Source organism: Oratosquilla oratoria, chromosome 12 (assembly GCF_046742065.1).
Source record: "Oratosquilla oratoria isolate Oo_2021 chromosome 12, ASM4674206v1, whole genome shotgun sequence".
NCBI lineage: Eukaryota > Metazoa > Arthropoda > Malacostraca > Stomatopoda > Squillidae > Oratosquilla > Oratosquilla oratoria.
In genome coordinates, this window is record NC_134788.1 from 3942123 (window position 1) to 3964933 (window position 22811).

At 36.9% G+C, this 22811-nt stretch overlaps 1 protein-coding gene across 1 annotated transcript in view; it reads right to left on the bottom strand.

Moving 5' to 3' along the window:
- Window positions 1–22811, bottom strand: part of LOC143030916 (polycystin-1-like protein 2) — a 292044-nt gene that overhangs the window by 119156 nt on the left and 150077 nt on the right. Inside the window, exon 17 of the mRNA XM_076194168.1 lies at window positions 6954–7119. Within this exon, the coding sequence (XP_076050283.1) occupies window positions 6954–7119 (166 nt within the window). The remainder of the gene's footprint in view (window positions 1–6953; window positions 7120–22811) is intronic.

The following is a 22811-nucleotide window of genomic DNA, read 5'->3' on the forward strand; positions in this document are numbered from 1 at the left end:
AGACAAAGCTGCAGAAATAATCCAGCCATACCTTGACACACTCAACACATGGTTCATCACAGACTCAAAATAGCTCCAACCAAATCTACAGCAACACTTCTCACCAACTGGACAAAAGAACACAAATACATACCTCATCTCTACATCAACAACACTCTAATACCACACACAAACACACCGAAAATTCTTGGTGTAACATACGATACATCCATGTCTTTCAAACAACACATCACAAACATAAAAAACAAATGCACACCCAGACTTAACGCACTTAAGTCAATCACTGGAACAACATTTGGACAAAACAAAGAAACTAATATAACAATATACAAACAATGCATACGCTCAGTGTTGAATTATGCGAGTCCTGCATGGGCTCCTAATCTCAGTGAGACACACCACAACACCCTTCAAATCATACAAAACAAAGCCCTAAAAACAATTACATGCTACACAAATACAACACCTACAGACCATTTACACCATGAAACAAAAGTCCTCAAAGTCAAGGACCACCTCGACATGAGAGGCACACAAACACTTGCCGCAGCCACCACAAACACATTACACCCGCTACACTACATAGCAGAACACCCACACACACCAAGAAACATTAAAACAACACCCAAAGACCTTTATCACGCACAGATACTCTCTTCTCTTCCTCCACAACCACCAAATACCAGCCTCCAGAAACATTCATAATCATATCACTCACCGCTCCATTAACACACTGAAAGACAACACATTGCTGCATGCCAGACCCCCTGATATCCACCCTTCTGAATCCTCTCTCCCACGAAAGGACAGAGTCCACTTGGCCAGACTGCGGTGCGGTCACCACCCAGCACTTCTAAGCTACCAGAAGAGGCTGGATGACCGCGTTGTGAACAGCTGCCCAGGATGCAACACTTCACCCCATACCATACAACACATAATGGAAGACTGCATTATACACAATCATGCACGCAAACAACACAACATACGCTCTATAAAGGATTTGTGGGAAAACGGGTAAACAAAATAGTTGGAGAAACTTACAATTTAATAAGATCAATGAAAGTGGCCTTTGACTACATGGATGAGGAAATGGTAAAGAGGATACTAGTTACACTGGTAAGACCAAAATTAGAATATGCAGCGTCACTATGGACACCTAGTACAAAAAAAAAAAAAAAAAAAAAAAAAAAATATATATATATATATATATATATATAATATGTATATAAACTAGAAAGAATTCAAAGAGCAATGACAAAGATGGCACCAACACTTAGCAAGTTGACATACGAACAAAGATTGGACAAACTAAACTTATCAACTCTGGAACAAAGAAGAGAAAGAGGTGATTTGATAACCATCTACAGAATTATGAAAGGGATGGAAATCCTTGATAGGGATGACCTACTTAAATGGGACAGAAGAAATACAAGAGGACATGAGAAGAAACTTAAGACAGTTACAGAAGAGAAGTGAAAAAGAACAGCTTTCCACATACAGTAATAGATACAGAGATAAGAAGAGCAGAAAATTTGTGATAAATTATGTGCCTCCGAAAACAGCCTCATGGGAGGAGAGTGAACATAAAAGTATGTTAGAGGACACAAAGATAACATTAAATAAAATAATGGAAGATGGAGGAAGAATAGTTATAATGGGCGACTTTAATTGCAAAGAAATCTGCTGGGAAGAAATGACAGTAAAGGGTGGAGACGGCTCATGGGGAAACGCTCTACTTGAGATGATTACTGACCATACAATGACACAATGGATACAGGAGAACACCAGGTATAGAAATGAAGAACCATCGAGACTAGACTTAATAATTACATCTGAACCTAGAATAGTGGACAAGATTGAATATAAAACACCAATAAGTAAAAGTGACCACATATTGATTGAACTGGAACTTAATGAAGAAAAATATAGGAAAAGAAATGAGCAATATAGAAAAGGAAGAATGATGTATGAAAAAACAAACTTTGATAAAATAAGAGAATTCTTTCAACAAGAAAACTGGGAAGAAATATACAAAGAAAAAACAACAGTGGAAGAGAAATGGAATATTTTGACAAAAATTTACAAAAAAGGAGTGGAAAAGTATGTCCCAAGACAAAAACAAGAAAAAGAATATGTAAAATGCTGGTACAACAAAAGTTGTAGGGAGCTAAAAGACAAAAGAGACAAAGCCTGGACCAGATGGAAAAAAGACAAGACCTGAAAAATGGAAAATATATACCGGTTATAGAAATGAATATGTACAAACGTGCAGAGAGGAAAAGAGAAAATATGAAAAAGATGTCATAGAAAAGTGTAAAGATCAACCAAAACTATTCTACAGATTTGTAAACAATAAACTGAAAAACAAACAAGACTTGGAGAAATTAAGACAAGAGGGAGTTGAATACACTGAGGAAATGGAAATGGCGGAAATTATGAACAAACATTTTAAATCAGTGTTTACAAGGGAGAACATACAACCTGAAGAGATTGAATGGAAAGAGAAAGTCCCCCCTATGGAAGAAATAGAAGTAACAAAGAATGAAATATTGACACACTTGAGTAATCTTGATGTCAGAAAATCGCATGGACCAGATGATATAGCAAACTGGATTCTGAAAGAATGCAGGAATGAACTGGCAGACAAAATACATAGCATACTAAACAGTTCCTTGAAAGAAGGAAAAGTTCCAGAAGATTGGAAAAAAACAAATATAGTACCTATATATAAAGGAGGAAATAAAGAAGAACCTACAAACTATAGACCAGTCTCTCTAACAAGTACAATAGCAAAAATTTGTGAAAGAATTATCAAAAGTAGATGGGTAAAATATTTAGAAAAAAAACAAAGTGTTAAATCCAAGGCAATTTGGATTCAGACAAGGACGATCATGCGTCACCAATTTAATATGTTTCTATTCAAGGCTAATAGATATAATACAAGAAAGAGATGGATGGGTGGACTGTGCATTTCTAGACCTAAAGAAAGCTTTTGACAAAGTACCACATAAGAAGTTGCTTAAGAAATTAGAAACTCAAGGAGGAATACAGGGAAAACTACTAAATTGGATGGAAGACTTTTTGCAAGAAAGAAAAATGAGAGTAGTGATAAGAAACCAGCACTCAAAATGGGATGAAGTAATAAGCGGTGTTCCGCAGGGAACAGTACTGGCCCCAATAATGTTTGCTATATATATTAATGATATGGATGAAGGAATAGAAAGCTATACGAGCTTCTTTGCAGATGATGCAAAACTACTGAAAAGAGTGGAAACTGAAGAAGATTGTGAATCACTACAGAGAGATCTAAATATAGTACAGGAATGGAGTAGGAAGTGGGAGATGGAGTTCAATACAAAAAAGTGTAGTATAATGGAATTTGGAAAAAGCAAAAACAGAATAACAGCAGCATATAAATTGGGAGAAGAAGGAATAAAAAAAGTAGAAAATGAGAAGGACCTGGGAGTCATTGTTATGAATAATATGTCACCTGAGAAACATATAAATAAGACTTTTGGAGAAACTTATAATTTAATAAGAACAATCAAAGTTGCATTTACATACCTGGATGAAGAAATGGTGAAGAAAATCCTAATCACCCTGATAAGACCAAGATTGGAATATGCAGCAACGATATGGTCACCAAGTACAAAAAAATGTATAAAAAAACTTGAAAGAATACAAAGAGCAATTACAAAACTGGCACCAACGCTCTCAAAACTATCATATGAAGAGAGACTAGAAAAACTTGAACTACAGACACTAGAGCAAAGAAGAGAGAGAGGAGATTTGATAGCTATTTACAGAATCATGAAAGGCATAGAAATTACTGATAGAGAGAATCTGATAAAATGGGATAACAGAAATACAAGAGGACACGGAAAGAAGATAAAAAAAGACAGGTATAGAAGAGACTTGAAAAAGAACAGCTTTCCTCACAGAGTAATAAACAGTTGGAACAAGTTAGATGAGAAAGTGGTGTGTGCAAAAACAATACATGAATTTCAAAATAGTTTAGATAAAATGAGATATGAAGACGGGACCCCACGAGCATAGCTCCCCTTCCCGTAAAATACAACTAGGTAAATACATGGAACAAATTGAAAGAGAAAACAGTGAGTGCTAAAATTATACATGATTTTTAGGAAGGACTGGATGCAGAAAGATACAACTGCAGGTCACTATGAACATAGCTCTTATCCCGCAAAATACAGCTAGGTAAATACACACAATGAGTAGTGGCTTCCCACAGGGGTCAGTACTGGCTCCGATAATGTTTGCTATATATGTAAATGACATGTACAAAGGTACTGAAAGTTACATGAACTGCTTTGCAGATGACGCAAAGTTATTAAAGAGAATAAACTCCAATATAGACTGACTCATTACAGAGTGATCTGAACAAAGTCTTAGAGTGGAGCAAGAGATGGGAGGTAGAATTCAACATCAAGAAGTGCAGTGTAATTGAATTTGGGAAAAGCAAGAATAGAACATCAGGCCAATATAAAATTGTTTGGAAAAGAAGTGAAAAAAGTAAATTCTGAAAAGGACCAAGGAGTAATCATCACCAAAGACATGTTGCCAGATAAACATTTAAATAAAATAGTCAGAGAAACATACAATTTGTCGAGATCAATAAAGGTAGCCTTTAAATACCTGGACAAGGAAATGATTAAGAAAATATTACAAACACTGACAAGTCCAAAATTGGAATATGCAGCACTGATATGGTCACCCAGAACAAAAAAAAATATAAGAAAATTAGAAAGAATACAAAGAGCAATGACAAAGTTGGCCCCAACATTTTCAAACCTGACATATGAACAAAGACTGGCCAAACTGGAATTGCCGCCCTGGAACAAAGAAGAGAACGAGGGGACCTACTAACCATCTACAAGATTATGAAAGGAAAGGAATGCCTTGATAGAGAGGACTTATCAAAGTGGGACATAGGAAAAAGAAGAGGACATGCAATGAAACTAAAAAAAGACAGCTACAGAAGAGACCTGAAAAAGCACAGTTTCCTACACACATAAGGCATAAAAACACTCCCACCCATTTCATCCCTAAATACACTCCACACCCCTCCCACCCTTCCTCTCATCTGAGCACCTCCTGGATGACGGGTCATCCCTGCACCCTGCCCACCGCCCTGGGTCAGAAGCAGTGTCGCATGACACAGTACATCCACAGCGAGGCCACTTCATTTAATCGGCGACCCCCCCTCTCCGTCCCCCTTTGCATATAAGGCGAGGACGGGGAGAAATCCCTTCGGGCTGCGTCAAAATTTACTCACACATACTACACCACCCCCAACCCCCGCGCCCATTCCTCCTCATGCAGTCACAACATCATCCATATACAACCATTCTCCACTCACCTCTGTCTTCCGTCCTCTCCCTTCCTTCCTCAACAGACATTCCCCTCTTCCCCAAAGCCCCCTTCACCCCATCCATCCACCTCATCCTAGGACGTCCCCTCATGTTCACTCCCTCCACATCTGCCTTCCATACCTCTTTTACTAGTCTTTCTTCACTCATTCTTTCCATGTGTCCAAACCATCCCAATATTCTTTCATCAACCCTATCTCCCAAATCCTTTTTCACCCCTGTTCTCCTCCTCACCTCCTCATTTCTCACTCTATCTAGCCTAGTAACCCCCACCATACTTCTCAGACACCTCATCTCAAACACATTCAAACTCCTTCTCTCTTCTTCTCTTATGTTCCACGTTTCTGCCCCATACAGTGCTGTTGGCACAATCACTCCTTCATACAGTCTCCTCTTCGCATCCATTCCCAAATGTCTATTCCTCATTACACTCTTTAAACCACCAAGGCATTTACTCGCTTCTCTCAATCTACATTCTACCTCCACCTTCACTCCACCTTTTCCTGCTACACTTGCACCCAATTATCTAAAACTATCCACTTCCTCCAGTCGCTCTCCCTTAATGTTCACTTCCAGTCTACTGCCACTTTCACCCCTTGTACATCTCATCACCTTACTTTTACCCACATTTATCTTTAGCTTTCTTCTATCACATACTCTCCCAAACTCTGCCACCAGCTTCCTCAATCTCTCCTCTGACCCTGCCACAAGCGCAGTGTCGTCCGCAAACAACAGCTGGCTCACCTCCCACTTTTCTCCATTTTCTTTAACCATCTCCAATCCCTGACTCACTACCCTAGCATTCATCTAATTTGTTCCATATATCTATCACCTGTGCGAGAGGTGATAGATATATGGAACAAATTAGATGAAAAATAGTGTGTGCAAACACAATATAAGAATTTAAGAACAAACTTGATCTTGCGAGATACAAAAACAGGTCACCACGAGCATAGCTCCCCTTCCCGTATAATACAACTAGGTAAATACACACTCGTACTCACCCTATCCCATTGTTAAGTTGGACAGTAACAGCTTGCAGTATTTTTAAATCTTTGAAGCTCTGAGTGGGGCTCAATCTCAGATCTGTGTCGTCATGAGCTCTCAACGCCAACTACACCAGCAAGCTGTGTGTTTGTGTGTATGTGTGTATTTACTTAGGTGTATTTACCTGGTTGTATTTTACAAGAAGGGGAGCTATGCTCGTGGTGTCCTATCTTCATATCTCATTTTATCTAGACTGTTTTTAAATTTGTGTATTGTTTTTGCACACACCACTTTCTCATTTAACTTGTTCCAAATGTGTGTATGTGCATGTATGTATATGTGTATGTTTACTGAAAATTCTACGTCTATTTTATGTGAATGAAAGTGGTCAAGAAGAAATATTAACACCTCTTCACCAGCACTTGTTATCAAATTAACAAGTCCACATTATTCTTCCTGGGGTATGCTTTTTTTTTTTCTTTTCTACAGTAAAAAAATTACAACTTACATTTCGTTCTAGCTATGCCAGATTATTTTATTTTGCTTAGGGTAATATACCCATAGGGTTCAGCCTACCTTTCCGTCATCCCTGTCTATACCAATCCATCGATTGGCAATGAATTGGGTGTTTTCTTGCGTCTGCAGATCCCTGACGGAGATAAAGGCTAGGTGCCAAGAGGCGTACATATCTGGACCTGTGTTGTCGTGCCAGATACGCAGGTGCTCGAGTGTTCCTAGGGTCCTGACGGAGGAAAACATGGGTTGATATCATTATCTGGCAAAGAGTGAGGATATTATGAAAATGTTATTGCATAAAATGGGAACACACATGAACACCAATAAAATTAACAATACGAGAACACTACTCCCACTTTAACCCAATAAAGTTGTTCTTCAATGCTTCTGAACATCTGATACCTATTTTTTTATGTATCACTGACCTACAGATTATCATATATTTTCTACTTTTCTTTTGTATGAATCTGTGCATTTTGCCAAGCATAAAAGTTTTATTCTCTAATAAGTCTCCAGAAAGTTGAGCTAAACAGATGACCATTTAATGAGAGATGTCATCTTAAGGTAGTGCACTACGTACAAAGGCCTTGGAGCCACAGTATGACATTAATAATAAGGTAAAATCACACGATAATTCATTAAAACGTACGTTTACAATGCTTGCACTCCCTGAAAATTTCAATTTTTCTCTTCAGAACCCACTCCCTTAATAAAATAGAATTTGAATCTACACTGTTGAATATGGGAAAACAAGGGGCGGAAGAGACAAGAATCTACTGTAGAGTAACCTTCAGTGCTTATTCATAGTTGTCCATCACTTCTGACGAAGACGTCACTCCATGCAAAATATGTGAATAAAAACTAGATACTCCCAGACTCATCAGTCCTTGTGATGAATTCTGATTTGTGACTTGCAGATTCACCCATAGATGCCACAGGGAAAGTTTCCTACTTGAGCAAGGGGTGGTTGATGGTATTTAGCTAGTTTTTCTTCTGCTTTGTGGAGATGTTGGGTTGCATAGGTCTTGACACCTTTGCGATGAGTGTTTCACTAATGTTGTCAGTCAGCAGCAAGAGTCTCAAGAGTTTGAGGTTGTAATTCGCATTTCTAGAAAGGTGATTTGACATGATCCTTGAAACGTTGTATTGACCTGCTGCAGACCTGAGTCCAGTAGAGAGCTCTCTTTCGAGCATTTTCCGTGGAAGTCTGTATTAAGGCATTTGGATCATGTGCCCTATCCTGCACACCTGTTTTCCCATTAGAATTACTTCAAGGGGTTCGATGTTTGTCTATCGAAGTATTTCCGTTTGTGGGATCTTGTGGTGAATAAATCCGTTTTCTTTGTGTGGCTTCTGCAAGGCACCCAAGCTTCACACCTATAGAATCTCGGGGATTACAGATGGTTAAAGAAAATGGAGAAAAGTGAGAGATAAGCCAGTTATTGTTTGCTGATAACACTGCGCTTGTAGCAGGATCAGAGGAAGGACAGAGGAATTTAGTTACAGAGTTTGGGAAGGTACACAAAAGAAATAAGTTGATGATAAATTTGGGTAAAAGGTGATGAGATGTACAGGGAGAGAAAGTGGCAGCAGACTGCAAGTGAGTATTAAGGGAGAAAAGAGTGGAGGAAGTGGATCGTTTTAGAAACTTGGGTGCGAATGTGGCAGAAAAGGGAGTGGAGGTGGAGGTAGAATATAGATTGAGAGAAGCAAGTAAATGCCTTGGGGGATTAAAAAGTGTAATGAGAAAAAGACATTTGGGAATGGATGATAAGAGGGGAGTGTATGAAGGAGTGATTGTGCCAACAGCACTGTATAGGGCAGAATCATGGAACCTAAGAGAGGAAGAGGGGAGGAGTTTGCATATGTTTGAGATGGGGTGCCTGAGAAGTATGATAGGGGTCACTAGGCTGGATAGAGTGAGAGATGAGGTGAGGAGAACAGGGTTGGAAAGGGAATTGGGAGATAGGGTTGAAGAATATTGGGATGGTTTGGACACATGGAAAGAATGAGTAAAGAAATATTAGTAAAAGAGGTGTGGAAGGCAGAGGTAGAAGAAGTGAACCTGAGGGGGCGACCAAGGATGAGATGGATTGATTGGGTTAGAGGAACATTGGAAAAGAGGGGAGTGCCTCTTAAGGAAAGAAAGGAGAAGACAGAAGATAGGAGTGAGTGGAGAATGGTTGTGTATGGATGGTGGTGTTATGCATAAAAGGGAGTGGGTGAGTGGTATACTCAATATACTCTTTACCCCATACTTCCCTAACTAATTTTTCTTGCCTTCAGCTACGGATTACATCGATATTCTGAAATCCCAAGAGAGCATCAACCACATTGCTTTGATGGATGTTACCAGTCTCTTTACACATGTTCCTATTCAAGAAACGATTGATATTATTATCCAGCAAGTATATCAATTACGAAGGGCTCCCCTCAACATTCCTGAGAACACCATTCAACAATTGCTTCTCGTTTGTACTAAAGAAATCGCCTTCTACTCACATCGAGGAAATACATTCCAACAAGTTGATGGAATGGCTATGGGTTCCCCCCTGGGCATCTTGTTTGCTAATTTTTATATGGGAGCTTCCTCTCCTTTGATGCCTCACAAGAACTTTCTAATTTAGTCCAAAAATTTACAGAGAACTGTCTTACATTTTGCTACGGAATCAAGTATAGATGGAAAACTCCCTTTTCTAGATGTCCTCATTGACATTAACACCAAAAAAACAGAAAAAAAAAAAAAAAAAATCCATCAGTTACAGACATTAGATCACAAGCCACACTCAGTGAGGCCACTCAACTTATGGACATATAAACTCAGATTATTAGAATAATTACTATTCCCACCCAGCTGAAGAGGTAGACCTCAAAATCTGCAGATGCTGGTACCCAGATGAATATTGGAAACTTCTGTTCCACATTGAACAATAAGGGAAAAAAAAAAAAAAAAAAAAAAAAAAAAAAAAAAAAAAAAAAAAAAATCTTCCCAATTTTGAGCAATCAGCTACACAGACCATCAGAAGGTCAGCGGCTATCCAATTTAACAAAATTCGTATTAGTGAGAAGATTACTCCAAGAATATTATTACTATTAATATTATTTCTAATACCATTATTATTGCTATTATTATTATTAACATTATTATTATTTTTGTTGCTATTATCATCATTATTATTATTATAATTATTTTGTATTTAAATGCAAAGTTATTTCAAAGAAATAAGCTAAATTATCTTTATCTGAAATATGCACATCCTATCATCATTGTTTATAAGCAGTCATCATCATCAATCTGGAGTGTAAGTGTCCTCCACTAAGGGTTGTCTTTTGTGGAGATCACCATATGAAATAAACATCAGGTAAGTGTGCCACATGATGTTCATGACTTATGATGGTGGCCTTGAATGAGTATCACAGAGCAGTTCCTGGTTTGACACAAATTTATTCCAGCGATATCCCACAATCCTTAGAAAGCACTTGATACTAAAAACCTTGAGACATCTCTTCAAGTTTGCATTCAGCGTCCATGTTTCATAGCCCTTCAGCAAGACAGAGAGCACAAGCAACTTCACTATACAGATCTTGGAACTCCATAAAGGTTGACATCACACTGTACTCTGATCGCAGAGGCAACAGTCGGAAAGATTATTTGTAGATACACACATACACACATGAAGGAAAACTAGTTGTTATTATGCAAGATGTGTAGGCTATGTTTTTCATGTGATTGATAAGGTAAAATCCAGTTCTTGAAATAACTATAGTTGGCACAATGGAGAAAGAAAAAACGAAAGAATATCAAACGAACCAATGAAGAGAGGCCTGGATATAAGTAAGGTGGAATCACCGAGAGGTGTCATTCCCAAGAGGACATGCTTAATTGAATATTGAAGAATAAACCAAAGGTGGGAGAACAACAGTTTTTCAGGTTTTCAAAGAAATTCAGGAGAAATAGGTAAAGGCTTAGATATAGATAGAGAAGTTAGATATAGCAATGCATTAAGAAATTGCAAAATAAATGAATTATTGGAAGAAATCATAGATTTAAAATTGGACTACCGAGCTGTACTTAGGGAATTGATTACTTTGCATAAGAGTAATGAGCAAATGATTAGAGAATTAAGTGACCTAAAATGCAAAATTGATATCCTCAAAAGAGAAAATGAAAGAATGAAAAATGAGGATAAGAAAAATGAAGAACTAAAAAAGGAGGTCAAAGAGCAATTACAGGTAGTGACCGGAAAGGTAGAAGAGTCAATTAAGGAAACAGACCTCATTGAAATAAAAAATCAATGGAAACAAGAACAGGAAAATATATATATATATATCTTTCAGAGAAATAGTACAAAAGCAGATGGAGGAAAATACAAAAGAAACATTTATGAAAGTAATTAAAAACGAAAATTGGGTGAGATACAGTTGACAAAGGTAAATGCATTGTGGTCCATGGTATCCAAGAAAAACATGATGTGTATAAATACCAGAGAGAAAAGGAGAAGGAAATAGCTAAGGAAATTTTGAAAGAAATACAGGACGAAGGGCAAAATTTTGACAAAGAAATTGACAAAATTCACAGGATAGGCAAATATTCAAAAGAAAAACAACACAGACCTCTGAAAATAAAACTATGAACTTGTAGTAGTTTTAGTTCGGAACAACGGCAGGACAAATGAAAATCACACAAAATATCTAATCTCTTTCTTTTGGTAATTAGCCACAAAGTGCGACATTAGAAGTGTCACATGAGAAATATTGGTGAAGCTCGGACTAAGGCCACAGCTTAGTGGAGCTTATGGTTGTAGCTGGACGTGGAGCCTAATGTCAGCGAGGCGGTAGCAGATGATGACGGAGAGGCTCGATGGGACAGCTAGAAGATTGGACGAGATATTGTGTGTGCTGGCCGGTACTGTTCTGCCCATCTTGGCGAAACGCCGACCCTTTAAGGGAGGCTGGCGGGAACGTGAGGAGCTTTCCAAGTTCCTGATTGGCTGACCGCTGGCTGGCAGGGACACCCTTGCGAACTACGCTTGCTAACTACAGGATCTTGAAGATTTCTTTGATCAGTGTGTGACGGGTCATAGGATGCATCACGTCACTACAAACTCATATGATAGCCGAGGAGGTATTATTAAAAGCGGTTAAATTAACAAACCGCGAAAAATTAAAAAATATATGGATAAAAAAGGAAATAAGTGATGAGGAAAAGGAGAAAGACAAGGCTTTCAGAATTGAAGCCAATGACAGAAATGAGAATACTGGACTCAAGACTGAAAAAATGGTACATCAGAAAAATGGAAACAAACTAAAAAAAGAAAATATGAAAGTAAAAGTGGCATATATAAATATCGATGGTATGATTTCTGTAATTAATTAACTAAATGACTATCTAGAAATAGAGAAACCTGACATTATGGGAATTGTGGAGACAAAACTGAAAGGACCTCAATCAACAAGTATGGTGGGACAAGGTCTAAACAACCACTGGGCAAAAAATAGAATGGACAAGCAGGGAGAGGTGTCATCATATTGACCAAAAAGGGATTAAATGTGACAAAGATAATGTGGATTAAAATTGTAAACAAAAATATGAAAAGCAGAAAATTTGTAGCAGTGTATGTGCCACCAAAAACACAGGCTTGGTCTGATAGTGATCATTCTAAATTACTGGAAGACACAATGAATGTGCTAAATGAGTTAATTACTGAAAGACGGTGGTAACAGAGTAATTACAGGCGATTTTAATGCAAACGATATAATCTGGGAAGAAATGATAGTAAAAGGGGAAGAAGAACTTTGGAGCAGCATTCTACTGGATATGACCATTGAATACATCTTAACACAATGGGTTAAGGAAAATACTAGATATAGAACCAATGAGGAACTGTCGAAACTAGACTTAATATTAACTTCTGAACCAGATATTGTGAACAAAATGGAGTATAAAACACCAATTGGAAAGAGTGACAATATACTAATAGAGTTTGAATTAAAAGAACAAAACAATGTAGGAAGAAATGATAAACATTGAGAAGGAAGATTAATGTACACCAAACGGATTTTGTAAAACTAAGGAAATTTTTCCAAAACACAATATGGGATAAGTTCTCCAAAGAGGAGACAAAGATGGGAGACAAATAGAACATATTAAAAGAAAAGTACAAAGGAAGGAATTGATAAATATGTACCAAAGAAGCAAAAAGAGATTTATAAAAAGTGTTGGTATAATGAAAGGTGCAGTGAGGCTAAAGACAGAAGAGACAAAGGCTGGAAAAGATGGAAGAAGAAGAAGAAAAAAAAAAAAAAAAAAAAAAAAAAAAAAAAACCAAATGGCAAACATATAAAAAATTAGGAATGAATATGTGAATATATGCAGGAAAGAAAAAAGTAATTATGAAAAAGATATTATTGACAAATGTAAGGATCAACCTAAACTTTTTTACAGATACATAAATGATAAATTAAAGGATTAACACGAACTTGTATAACTGCGTGAAGGAGATAAAGAATATATAAACGACACAGAAATGGCAGAAGTTATGATCAGACATTTCAGGTCTGTTTTTACAATTGAGAGCTCACAAATTTGGGAAGATGGACAACAAGAAAGACCCCTTAAAATGAAAGAAATAAAGGTAACACTGAAAGAAATAAGAGACCAAATAAAAAACCTAGATGTTAGGAAACAGCATGGACCATATGGAATTGCTAATTGGATACTGAAAGAGTGTATAGACGAATTGACGGATAAATTATACAATAGACTTTTCACTCAAAGAAGAAAAGGTACCGCAAGACTGGAAAGATACATAGTATCAATATACAAAGGAGGAAACAAAGATCCTACAAACTTCAGACCAGTATCCCTTACAAGCACAGTAGCAAAAATATGCAATAAAAGTTATCAAAAACAAATGGATCAAACACTTGGAAGAAAACAAAATAATAAACCCTAAACAATTTGGATTTAGATGTGGAAGATTGTGTACCACAAACTTAATATGCTTTTACTCAAGATTAATTGAGATAATACAAGAAAGAGATGGCTGGGCAGATTGTGCCTTCTTGGACTTGCAGAAAGTTTTTGACAAAGTACCACATAAAAAGTTAATAAGAAGAATTGAAATAATAGGAGGAATACAAGGTAAGCTACTGGAATGGATGAAAGATTTCTTAAGTGGGAGAAAAATGAGAGTGGTACTTAGAGACAAAATTCAAACTGGGAAGATGTGATAATATGCATCCCGCAAGGCTCTGTATTGGCTCCTTTAATGTTTGCCATATATATAAATTATATAGATGAGGGAGTGAAGTGTTACATGAACTTCTTTCCTGACGATGCCAAATTACTCAAGAGAGTAAGCACAGAAGAAGACTGCAGATCGCTACAAGAAGACCTGGACAAAATATGGGAATGGAGTCGGTGTGAAATGAACTTTAACATAATGGAATTTGGAAACAGCAAAAATAGAATATCAGGTCAATATAAAATTGGTAACAAGGAAGTCAAAAAAGTCAATTTAGAAAGGGACCTGGGAGTGATTACCTCAAGTGAACTGACACCTGATAAACATGTCAATAAATTATTTGGAGAGACTTTTAACTAATTAAGATCAATGAAAGTGGCCTTCAACTATATGGATGAAGAAATGGTGAAAGAAAATAGTGGTTGCAATAATAAGACCTCAACTAGAGTATGCTGCAACACTATGGGCACCTAGCACAAAAAAACATAAGAAAATTTGAAAGAATTCAAAGAGCAGCAACAAAAATGGCACCTTCACTATCAAATTTGACATATGAAAAAAGATTGGTGAAATTACATCTATCAACTCTGGAACAGAGAAGAGAAAGTGGTGATCTGTTGACCATTTACAGAATTATGAAAGGGTTGGAAATTCTTGATAGAGACGACTTATTAAAATGGGACGGAAGAGAAACAAGAGGACATAAAAAGAAGCTAAAGAGGGACAGTTACAGAAGAGATTTGAAAAAGAATACTGTATTTTTCAGACCATAAGGTGCACCCGTAATTTGCTATTCCCTGTCCTTACATAAGGCGCACCTGGTCTTGTCATCCGTTAATCATGTATATGCGAGTGCATTCAGAACTGAACATTTTCGTTGTTGAATGAGAAAAATCGGTTGGGTTTTAGCAAAATTACAAAAATATATATTTTTATTTTGGTCAGTAAAATCAGACCACCTTCATGGACGGTCTGCCCTGCCAATACCCCTAAAAAACAACAAACACACTACCGGAATTGTGGGGAATAAAACCAACATTAGCAGTTTTATTCCCGGAATTCTCTATTCACTTAAAAAAACAAGATTACAAATGAAGGTAAATTTTTAGTTTCGACCATGGGCGCAATATAGCAATAGAACATTAATTATTAATTTTATAAATTATAATGTATCAACGTAATATGCAATTTTGTGAGCGGAAATAAAAAACAAAAAAGGTGCTTAAATAGATTTCGTAAGTAACGAAGTCATGTCGGACGAATGGTATGCCATGTTTATGATAGATGCCGACGTCGAAGAAATGGAAGGATGATAAATTCGTCTAACCTAACCTAACCTGTGTTTAATAAATCATTACCTGTAAATTAAATATCATCTGGATCGTCCTCATTGTCGTCGTCGTGAGAGATGGCGGGCTTTTCAACCACTCTCTCAGCTTGCGGGGTATACATTATACAAAGTTCTTGCAGCTTGAAGGAATGCATGTATCTCTGCTCCATAACATTCCTACAAGAAAATGTACCTGGCGAGGTACTGTCGGAAGTACTGAGAAAACAAGATGGTGTCCCGATCCTATGCTACTGACTTCGTTCATTAGCATATTTGCTTGTAGCAAGGTACTTTTTATTTTCATTTCCGCCCACAAAATTGCATATTACATTGATACATTTTAATTTACAAAATTAATAATTAATTTTCTATTGCTATATTGCGCTCATGGTCGAAACTAAAAAAGACTTAAGTCAGAGTGGAGCGAGACTAGACCAATGCAAAATTGCTGTCTGTGTTGTGGACGCTATCATGTCATAGCCATGATAGTGTGAATGAATGTGGTGGCATGGACTCGAAAACTGTCGAAGTTTTCGCATGCATCTTGGTTATAACTTGGTTGTAACTTTTGCTAGGACTATGCACTGTCGCCGTCGGCAGGCTAGCTACGAAATGTGTCAAAATAGTATGTCACTGTCCGAGGCATTTTATTGCACTGAAGCCACACATAAGGCGCACCACCCGATTTTGGCTGATTTTAAGGATTTTGCCTGCGCCTTATGGTCCGAAAAATACGGTAGCTTCCCACATAGTGATTGATGTCTGGAACAAACTAAATGGAACAGTGAGTGCCAAAACTATACAAGATTTTAAGAATAAACTGGAAGTGGAGAGATATGAAAACGGGTCACTATGAGCATAGCTCTCATCCCGTAAAATACAACTAGGTAAATACACATGAAAAGTGAAGACACAAATATAAATAAAACTTTGTTGAGGGAAGATGATGCAAAGATACCAATAGAGGCAGGCAAAGTTGGTGAAAATATAAAAAATCAAACATGATGAAAATTAAAAACCAAATGAAAGAAAAAAAAAAAAAAAAAAAAATACTATTTAAAGAAATAGTCAAAAAACAAATGAACAAAAGTACAAAATACACTGTGATAGAAATAATAAAGGAAAAAAGAGATTGGTTGAGACAAAAAAAAAAAAAGGTATTGTAATCTATGGTATCAAAGAGAAACATGTACTAATAAGGTTCCAAAGGGAAAAAGAGAAGAATGTAGTGATAGAAATACTAAAACAAGTATAGGAGGAGCACAAGGACTTGAAAGGGAATAGAAGAAATCTACAGGATGGGGAAATATTCTGAAGATAAGAATAGACCTCTCAAAGTAAAAATTAATTCACAGAAGAAATATTAACAATTGTAGGAAAATTAGCAAAAAGTAAAAACTAAAAATTTATGGATAAAAAAGGAACTGAGTGATGAGGAAAAAGAAAAAGAAAACATTTAAAGTGGAATCTAAGGAAAAGAACAAGAAAAGAACAGAAAATGAAAGGAAGGAGTTTTTTTTGGAGAGTGATGGACTTCAGACTGAGGAAATGGTACATAAAAGAATAGGAAATGCAGGAGCAAGAAGAAGAGGAAGAAGAAGAAGAGGAAGAAGAAGAAGACGAAGAAGAAGAAGACGAAGAAGAAGAAGACGAAGAAGAAGAAGAAGAAGACGAAGAAGAAGAAGAAGAAGAAGAAAAAGAAGAAGAAAAAAAAAAAAAAAAAAAAAAAAAAAAAAAAAAAAAACATATACCAACATAGATGGATTGATATCATGAATAGATGAATTGAATGACTATCTGGAACAAGAAAAACAGATATAATGGGGATTGTGGAGACAAAATTGAAAGGATCATTACCACCAAATAGTATAGGCCAAGGATTATATAATTGTTGGTTCAGAAATAGAGAAACAAAGCAGGGCGGAGGAGTCATGTTGCTAACCAAGAAAGGCCTAAATGTGACAAAAATCACAGAAGGAGAGAACAATGTGGAGTTGATTATGATAAGAATTGTGGATAGAGATATGAAAAATAGAAAGTGTGCACTGATTTATGTCCCACCTAAAACTCATGCATGGAATGAAAGTGAACACTCCAAAATGCTGGAAGAGACAAGAAAAACACTAAATTAAATACTAAAGAAAGAAAGAAATCTGGTAATTATGGGTGATTTTTACTCGAAAGAAATATGTTGGGAAGAAATGACTGTGAAAGGTGATGATCACTGGGGAAACATATTACTGGAAATGATCATTGATTACGCATTGACGCAATGGGTCAAGGAAAATACCATATATAGAAATAACGATGAACCCTCAAGATTGGATTTGATATTCACATCAGATCCCAAATTTGTGGATAAAATTGAATACAAGACACAAATTGGAAAAAGTTATCACATACTACTAGAACTAAATGAAGAAACAAATATAGAAATAAAAAACACAGAAAAGGATGACTAATGTATAACAAAACAGATTTTGGGAAGCTTAGAAAATTCTTTCAAGAAGCAATTTGGGAAAATTTTAATAATGAAGAAACAAAGGTGGAAGAGAAATCTATAATCAAGGAGTGGATAAGTATGTATCTAGACAAAAACAGGAAAGGATATATATAAAATCCTGGTATAATAAAAAGTGCAGAAGCAAAATACAGAAAAGATAAAGCTAGTAAAAGATGGAAAAAGGAAAAAAAAAAAAAAAAATCTGAGAAATGGAAAACGAAGAAATGAATATGTAAAAATACCTCTAGAAGAAAAAAGAAATTATGAAAAGGACATAATAGACAAATGTAAAGATCAACCTAAATTACTTTAAAGATATGTAAATGGCAAACTAAAAAAATAAACAGGAAATACTTAAATTATGTCAAGGTAACAGAGAATATATAGAAGATATAGAAATGGCAGATATTATGCACAAACATTTCAAATCTATTAACCAAAGAGGAAAAAAATCTACAAAACTGTGATCAAAGAATTGAAGTAAGATTTCCTCCAATGAAGAAATTAAATATAACTCAGAATGAAATAAGGAATCAAATATTAAAGCTTGACGTTAACAAGTCACATGGCCCAGATGGAGTTGCAAACTGGATAATAAAAGAATGTATAGACGAACTAATAAGAAAAATATACAAAATAATTGAATGCTCAAAGAAGGAAAACTACCAGGAGACTGGAAAAATACCAATATAGTGCCAATATCTAAGGGGGAAAATAAGGAAGATCCAACAAATTATAGACCGGTGTCCCTAATCAGTACAATAGTTCAAATTTGTGAGAGAATCATTAAAGATAGATAGCCAAAATATCTGGAGGAGAATAAAATATTGAACCCGAGGCAATGTGGATTCAGACAGGTAAGATGATTTGTTTCTATTCAAGATTGATAGATATATTGCACGAAATGGATGGTTGGGTAGACTGTACCTTCCTGGACCTACAAAAGTCATTTGATAAGGTACCACACAGAAAATTGCTATATAAACTGGAAACAATAGGAGGCATACATGGAAAACTATTGAATTGGATGGAGGATTTCCTACATGGAAGAAAAATGAGAGTGGTGCTCAGGGACAAATATTCAAAATGGGAAGAAATGAGTAGTGGCATCCCACAGGGGTCAGTACTAGTTCCGATAATGTTTGGTATATATGTAAATGACATGGATGAAGGTACTGAAAGTTACATGAACTGCTTTGCAGATAATGCAAAGTTATTAAAGAGAATAAACTCTGAAATAGACTGACTTATTACAGAGTGATCTGAACAAAGTCTTAGAGTGGAGCGAGAGATGGCCGGTAGAATTCAACATAAAGAAGTGAGGTAAAATTGAATTTGGGAAAAGCAAGGATAGAATATCAGGACAGTATAAAATTGACAGAAAAGAAATAAAGAGTAAATTTGGAAAGGGACCTAGGAGTAATCATCACCAAAGACATGTCGCCACATAAATATATAAATAAAATAGTCGGAGACACATACAATTTGTTGAGATCAATAAAGGTGGCCTTTAAATACCTAGATAAGGAAATGATTAAGAAAATATTACAAACACTGATAAGGCCAAAACTGGAATATGCAGCACTAATATGGTCACCCAGTACAAAAAAGAATATAAGGAAATTAGAAAGAATTCAAAGAGCAATGACAAAGATGGCCCAAACACTTTCAAACCTGACATACGAACAAAGACTGGCTGAACTGGAATTGCCAACTCTAGAAGAAGAGAATGAGGGGGTCTACTAACCATCTACAGAATTATGAAAGGAAAAGAATGCCTTGATAGAGAAAACTTATTAAAGTGGGACAAGAGGACATGTAATGAAACTCATACATACATACATATACCAAGGCTTTTTCCCCCTTCCAAGGGAGGTAGCCAAAAAGGGAAAGGCATAAAAACACTCCCACCCATTTCATCCCTAAATACACTCCACACCCCTCCCACCCTCCCTCTCATCTGAGCACCTCCTGGATGTAATGAAACTCAAAAAGAATAATTACAGAAGAGACCTGAAAAAGAACAGCTTCCCACACTGAGTGATAGATATATGGAACAAATTAGATGAAAAAATAGTGTGTGCAAACACAATATAAGAATTTAAGAACAAACTTGATCTTGCGATATACAAAAACGGGTCACCACCAGCTCGCCTTCCCATATAATACAACTAGGTAAATACACATACACACATAAATTAGGTGGAGAGACTTTTAACTTATTAAAATCAATGAAAGTAGCCTTCAACTACATGGATGAAGAAATGGTAAAGAAAATAGTGGTTCCACTGATAAGACCTAAATTGGAGTAAGCTGCGACACTATGGGCACCTAGCACACACACACACAAAAACGGAAATTAGAAAAAAATTCAAAGAGCAGCGACAAAAATGGCACCTACACTCAAATTTGACATACGAACAAAGATTGGATAAATTACATCTATCAACACTGGAACAGAGAAGAGAAATAGGTGATTTACAGACCATTTACAGAATTATGAAAGGGATGGAAGTTCTTGATAGAGATGACTTATTAAAATAGGACAGAAGAGAAACAAGAGGACATGAGAAGCTAAAGGGCAGTTACAGAAGAGATTTGAAAAAGAATAGCTTTCCACACAGAGTGATTGATGTCTGGAACAAACTAAATGGGGAAACAGTGAGTGCCAAAACTATACAAGATTTTAAGAATAAACTGAATGTGGAGAGATACAGAAATGGGTCACTTCGAGCATAGCTCGTCCCGTAAAATACAAGTAGGTAAATAAATACATACTCCTCTCTTATGTTCCATGTGTATATTGGCTGCATGTTATTGTGGCAAAGTAGCATGCATTTGATACTTTAGGGTCTGTATGGGGCGCCCCTACGGACCAGAGGCAACATCATTTTCATTTTCTCTGTGATTGAGGAAAATTCTGTTCATAGAGAAATGATGACACTTTTATACTATGACTGTCCCTCCGTTATCCTGTCCCCTAACCTCTTGTTACTGTCCTGTACAATTTCTCTGAATATTCATTTCCTTTTTCCCCTACCTACCCTGTGGTGGGGGTGAAAGAATACTGCCACCAAATATTTCCACTTGGATCATAAGAGGCGAGAAAAAAGGGACGGGGATTGGGACCAGGCTTCCTTCTCCCTGTAGCCCCACAAGGGACATTCCTAAAAAAAAAAAGAAAAAAAAAAAAAAAAAAAAAAATATGCGTGGATGTGGTACAGATGAGAGTAAAAGGGAAGAGATAGGTGGTATGTTTGTGAGAAGAAAGATGGATGTGTTAGCTTTGAGTGAAACTAAGTTGAGAGGAAAGGGCAAGTGTAAGCTTGGGAGTGTAATTGGGAGGTTATTAGGAGTAAAGAGAGGGCGAGGGAGAGAAGGGGTGGCTATACTAGTAAGTGAAGAGATAGGTAAATGTGTAGTGGAGTGGAAGGAGGTTTCCTCAAGGATAATGTGGAGGAAGGTGAAACTGGGAAAGGAGATGTGGGTTTTTGTAAGTGCATATGGGCCTGGCAGTGAGAAGAGTGTAGAAGAAAGGGAGGCCTTTTGGGTAGATTTAAATGAGTGCATAGAGGGATTAGGGAGAAACATCAATGTAGTAGTACTGGGAGACCTTAATGCTAGGGTAGAAAATGAACCAATTGACGGAGTGGTTGGGAAATGTGGAGTTCCAGGAAAGAATCGTAGTGGAGAGTTGATGGTGGAAATGTGTCTAGAGAGTTCATGATAGCAAATACAGTGTTTCGGAAGAAAGTCAAGCATAAGTACACATGGGTGAGGGTGGTGGATGGAAGGGTGGTAGATAGCGCGTTAATTGACTATGTAGTGGTAGGTAGAAGTATAATAGGAAGAGTTAAGGATGTACATGTAGTAAGGGGAGAGAGTGGGGGAATATCAGATCATTTTTTGGTGGAAGGTAAGTTGAGAGTGGAGGATAGATGGAGAAAGAGGAAAAGGACAAAAGGTAGGGAGGTGCTTAGAGTGAACTCTTTAAATGAAAAGGAAAAGGAGGAATACAAGAAGAAGCTGAAGGAGGAGTGGGAGGGAGTGAAGGATAGAGTAGAGCTAGGAGTGGAGGAGGAATGGGGATGGTTCAAGGAGGGAGTCACAAAGTGCACAAAGATGGTGTGTGGAACAAGAAGGACAGGAGGAAATAGAAGAAAGGGTAGTGAATGGTGGGATGAGGAAACAAAGAAGGTTGTAGAAGAGAAGAAGCAAGCTGTCACAGATTGGTTACAAAATAGGACGAGGGAGTCATATGAGAGGTACAAAGAAAAGAAAAGAGAAGTAAAGCACAAGGTAAAGGCGGCAAAGAGGAGAGCAGATGTGAAATGGGGTAAGAGTATGACAAAAAAAATTGAAAGTAATAAAAAGATGTTTTGGAAAGAAATTAAGAGAGGAAGAGGAGGCGAATCAAGTAGAGAAGAAAAGGTAAAAGGTGCAGATGGAGAGATGATAATGGAGGAGAAGGCAGTAAGGGGAAGATGGGCAGAATATTTTAGGGAGTTGCTTAATGTGAAGGAGGATAGGGAGGGAAAGATAGTTGCAGTGGGAAGTGCTAAGAAAATGACTGTGATGAGTGAGGATAATGGAGGAGAAATAAGGAAGGATGAAGTGAAGGCAGTTGTTAAGATGATGAAAGCAGGTAAGGCACCTGGTCTGAATGGATGCCATGCAAAATGTCTAAAAGAAGGAGGTACAGTGAAGGTGGACTGGCTAGTGAGGTTATTTAATGTTTGCTGGAGAGAGGGTAGAGTGCCAGAGGACTGGAGGAGTGCCTGTATAGTTCCACTTTACAAGGGAAAAGGGGACAAGTGTGAATGTAATATTTTCAGAGG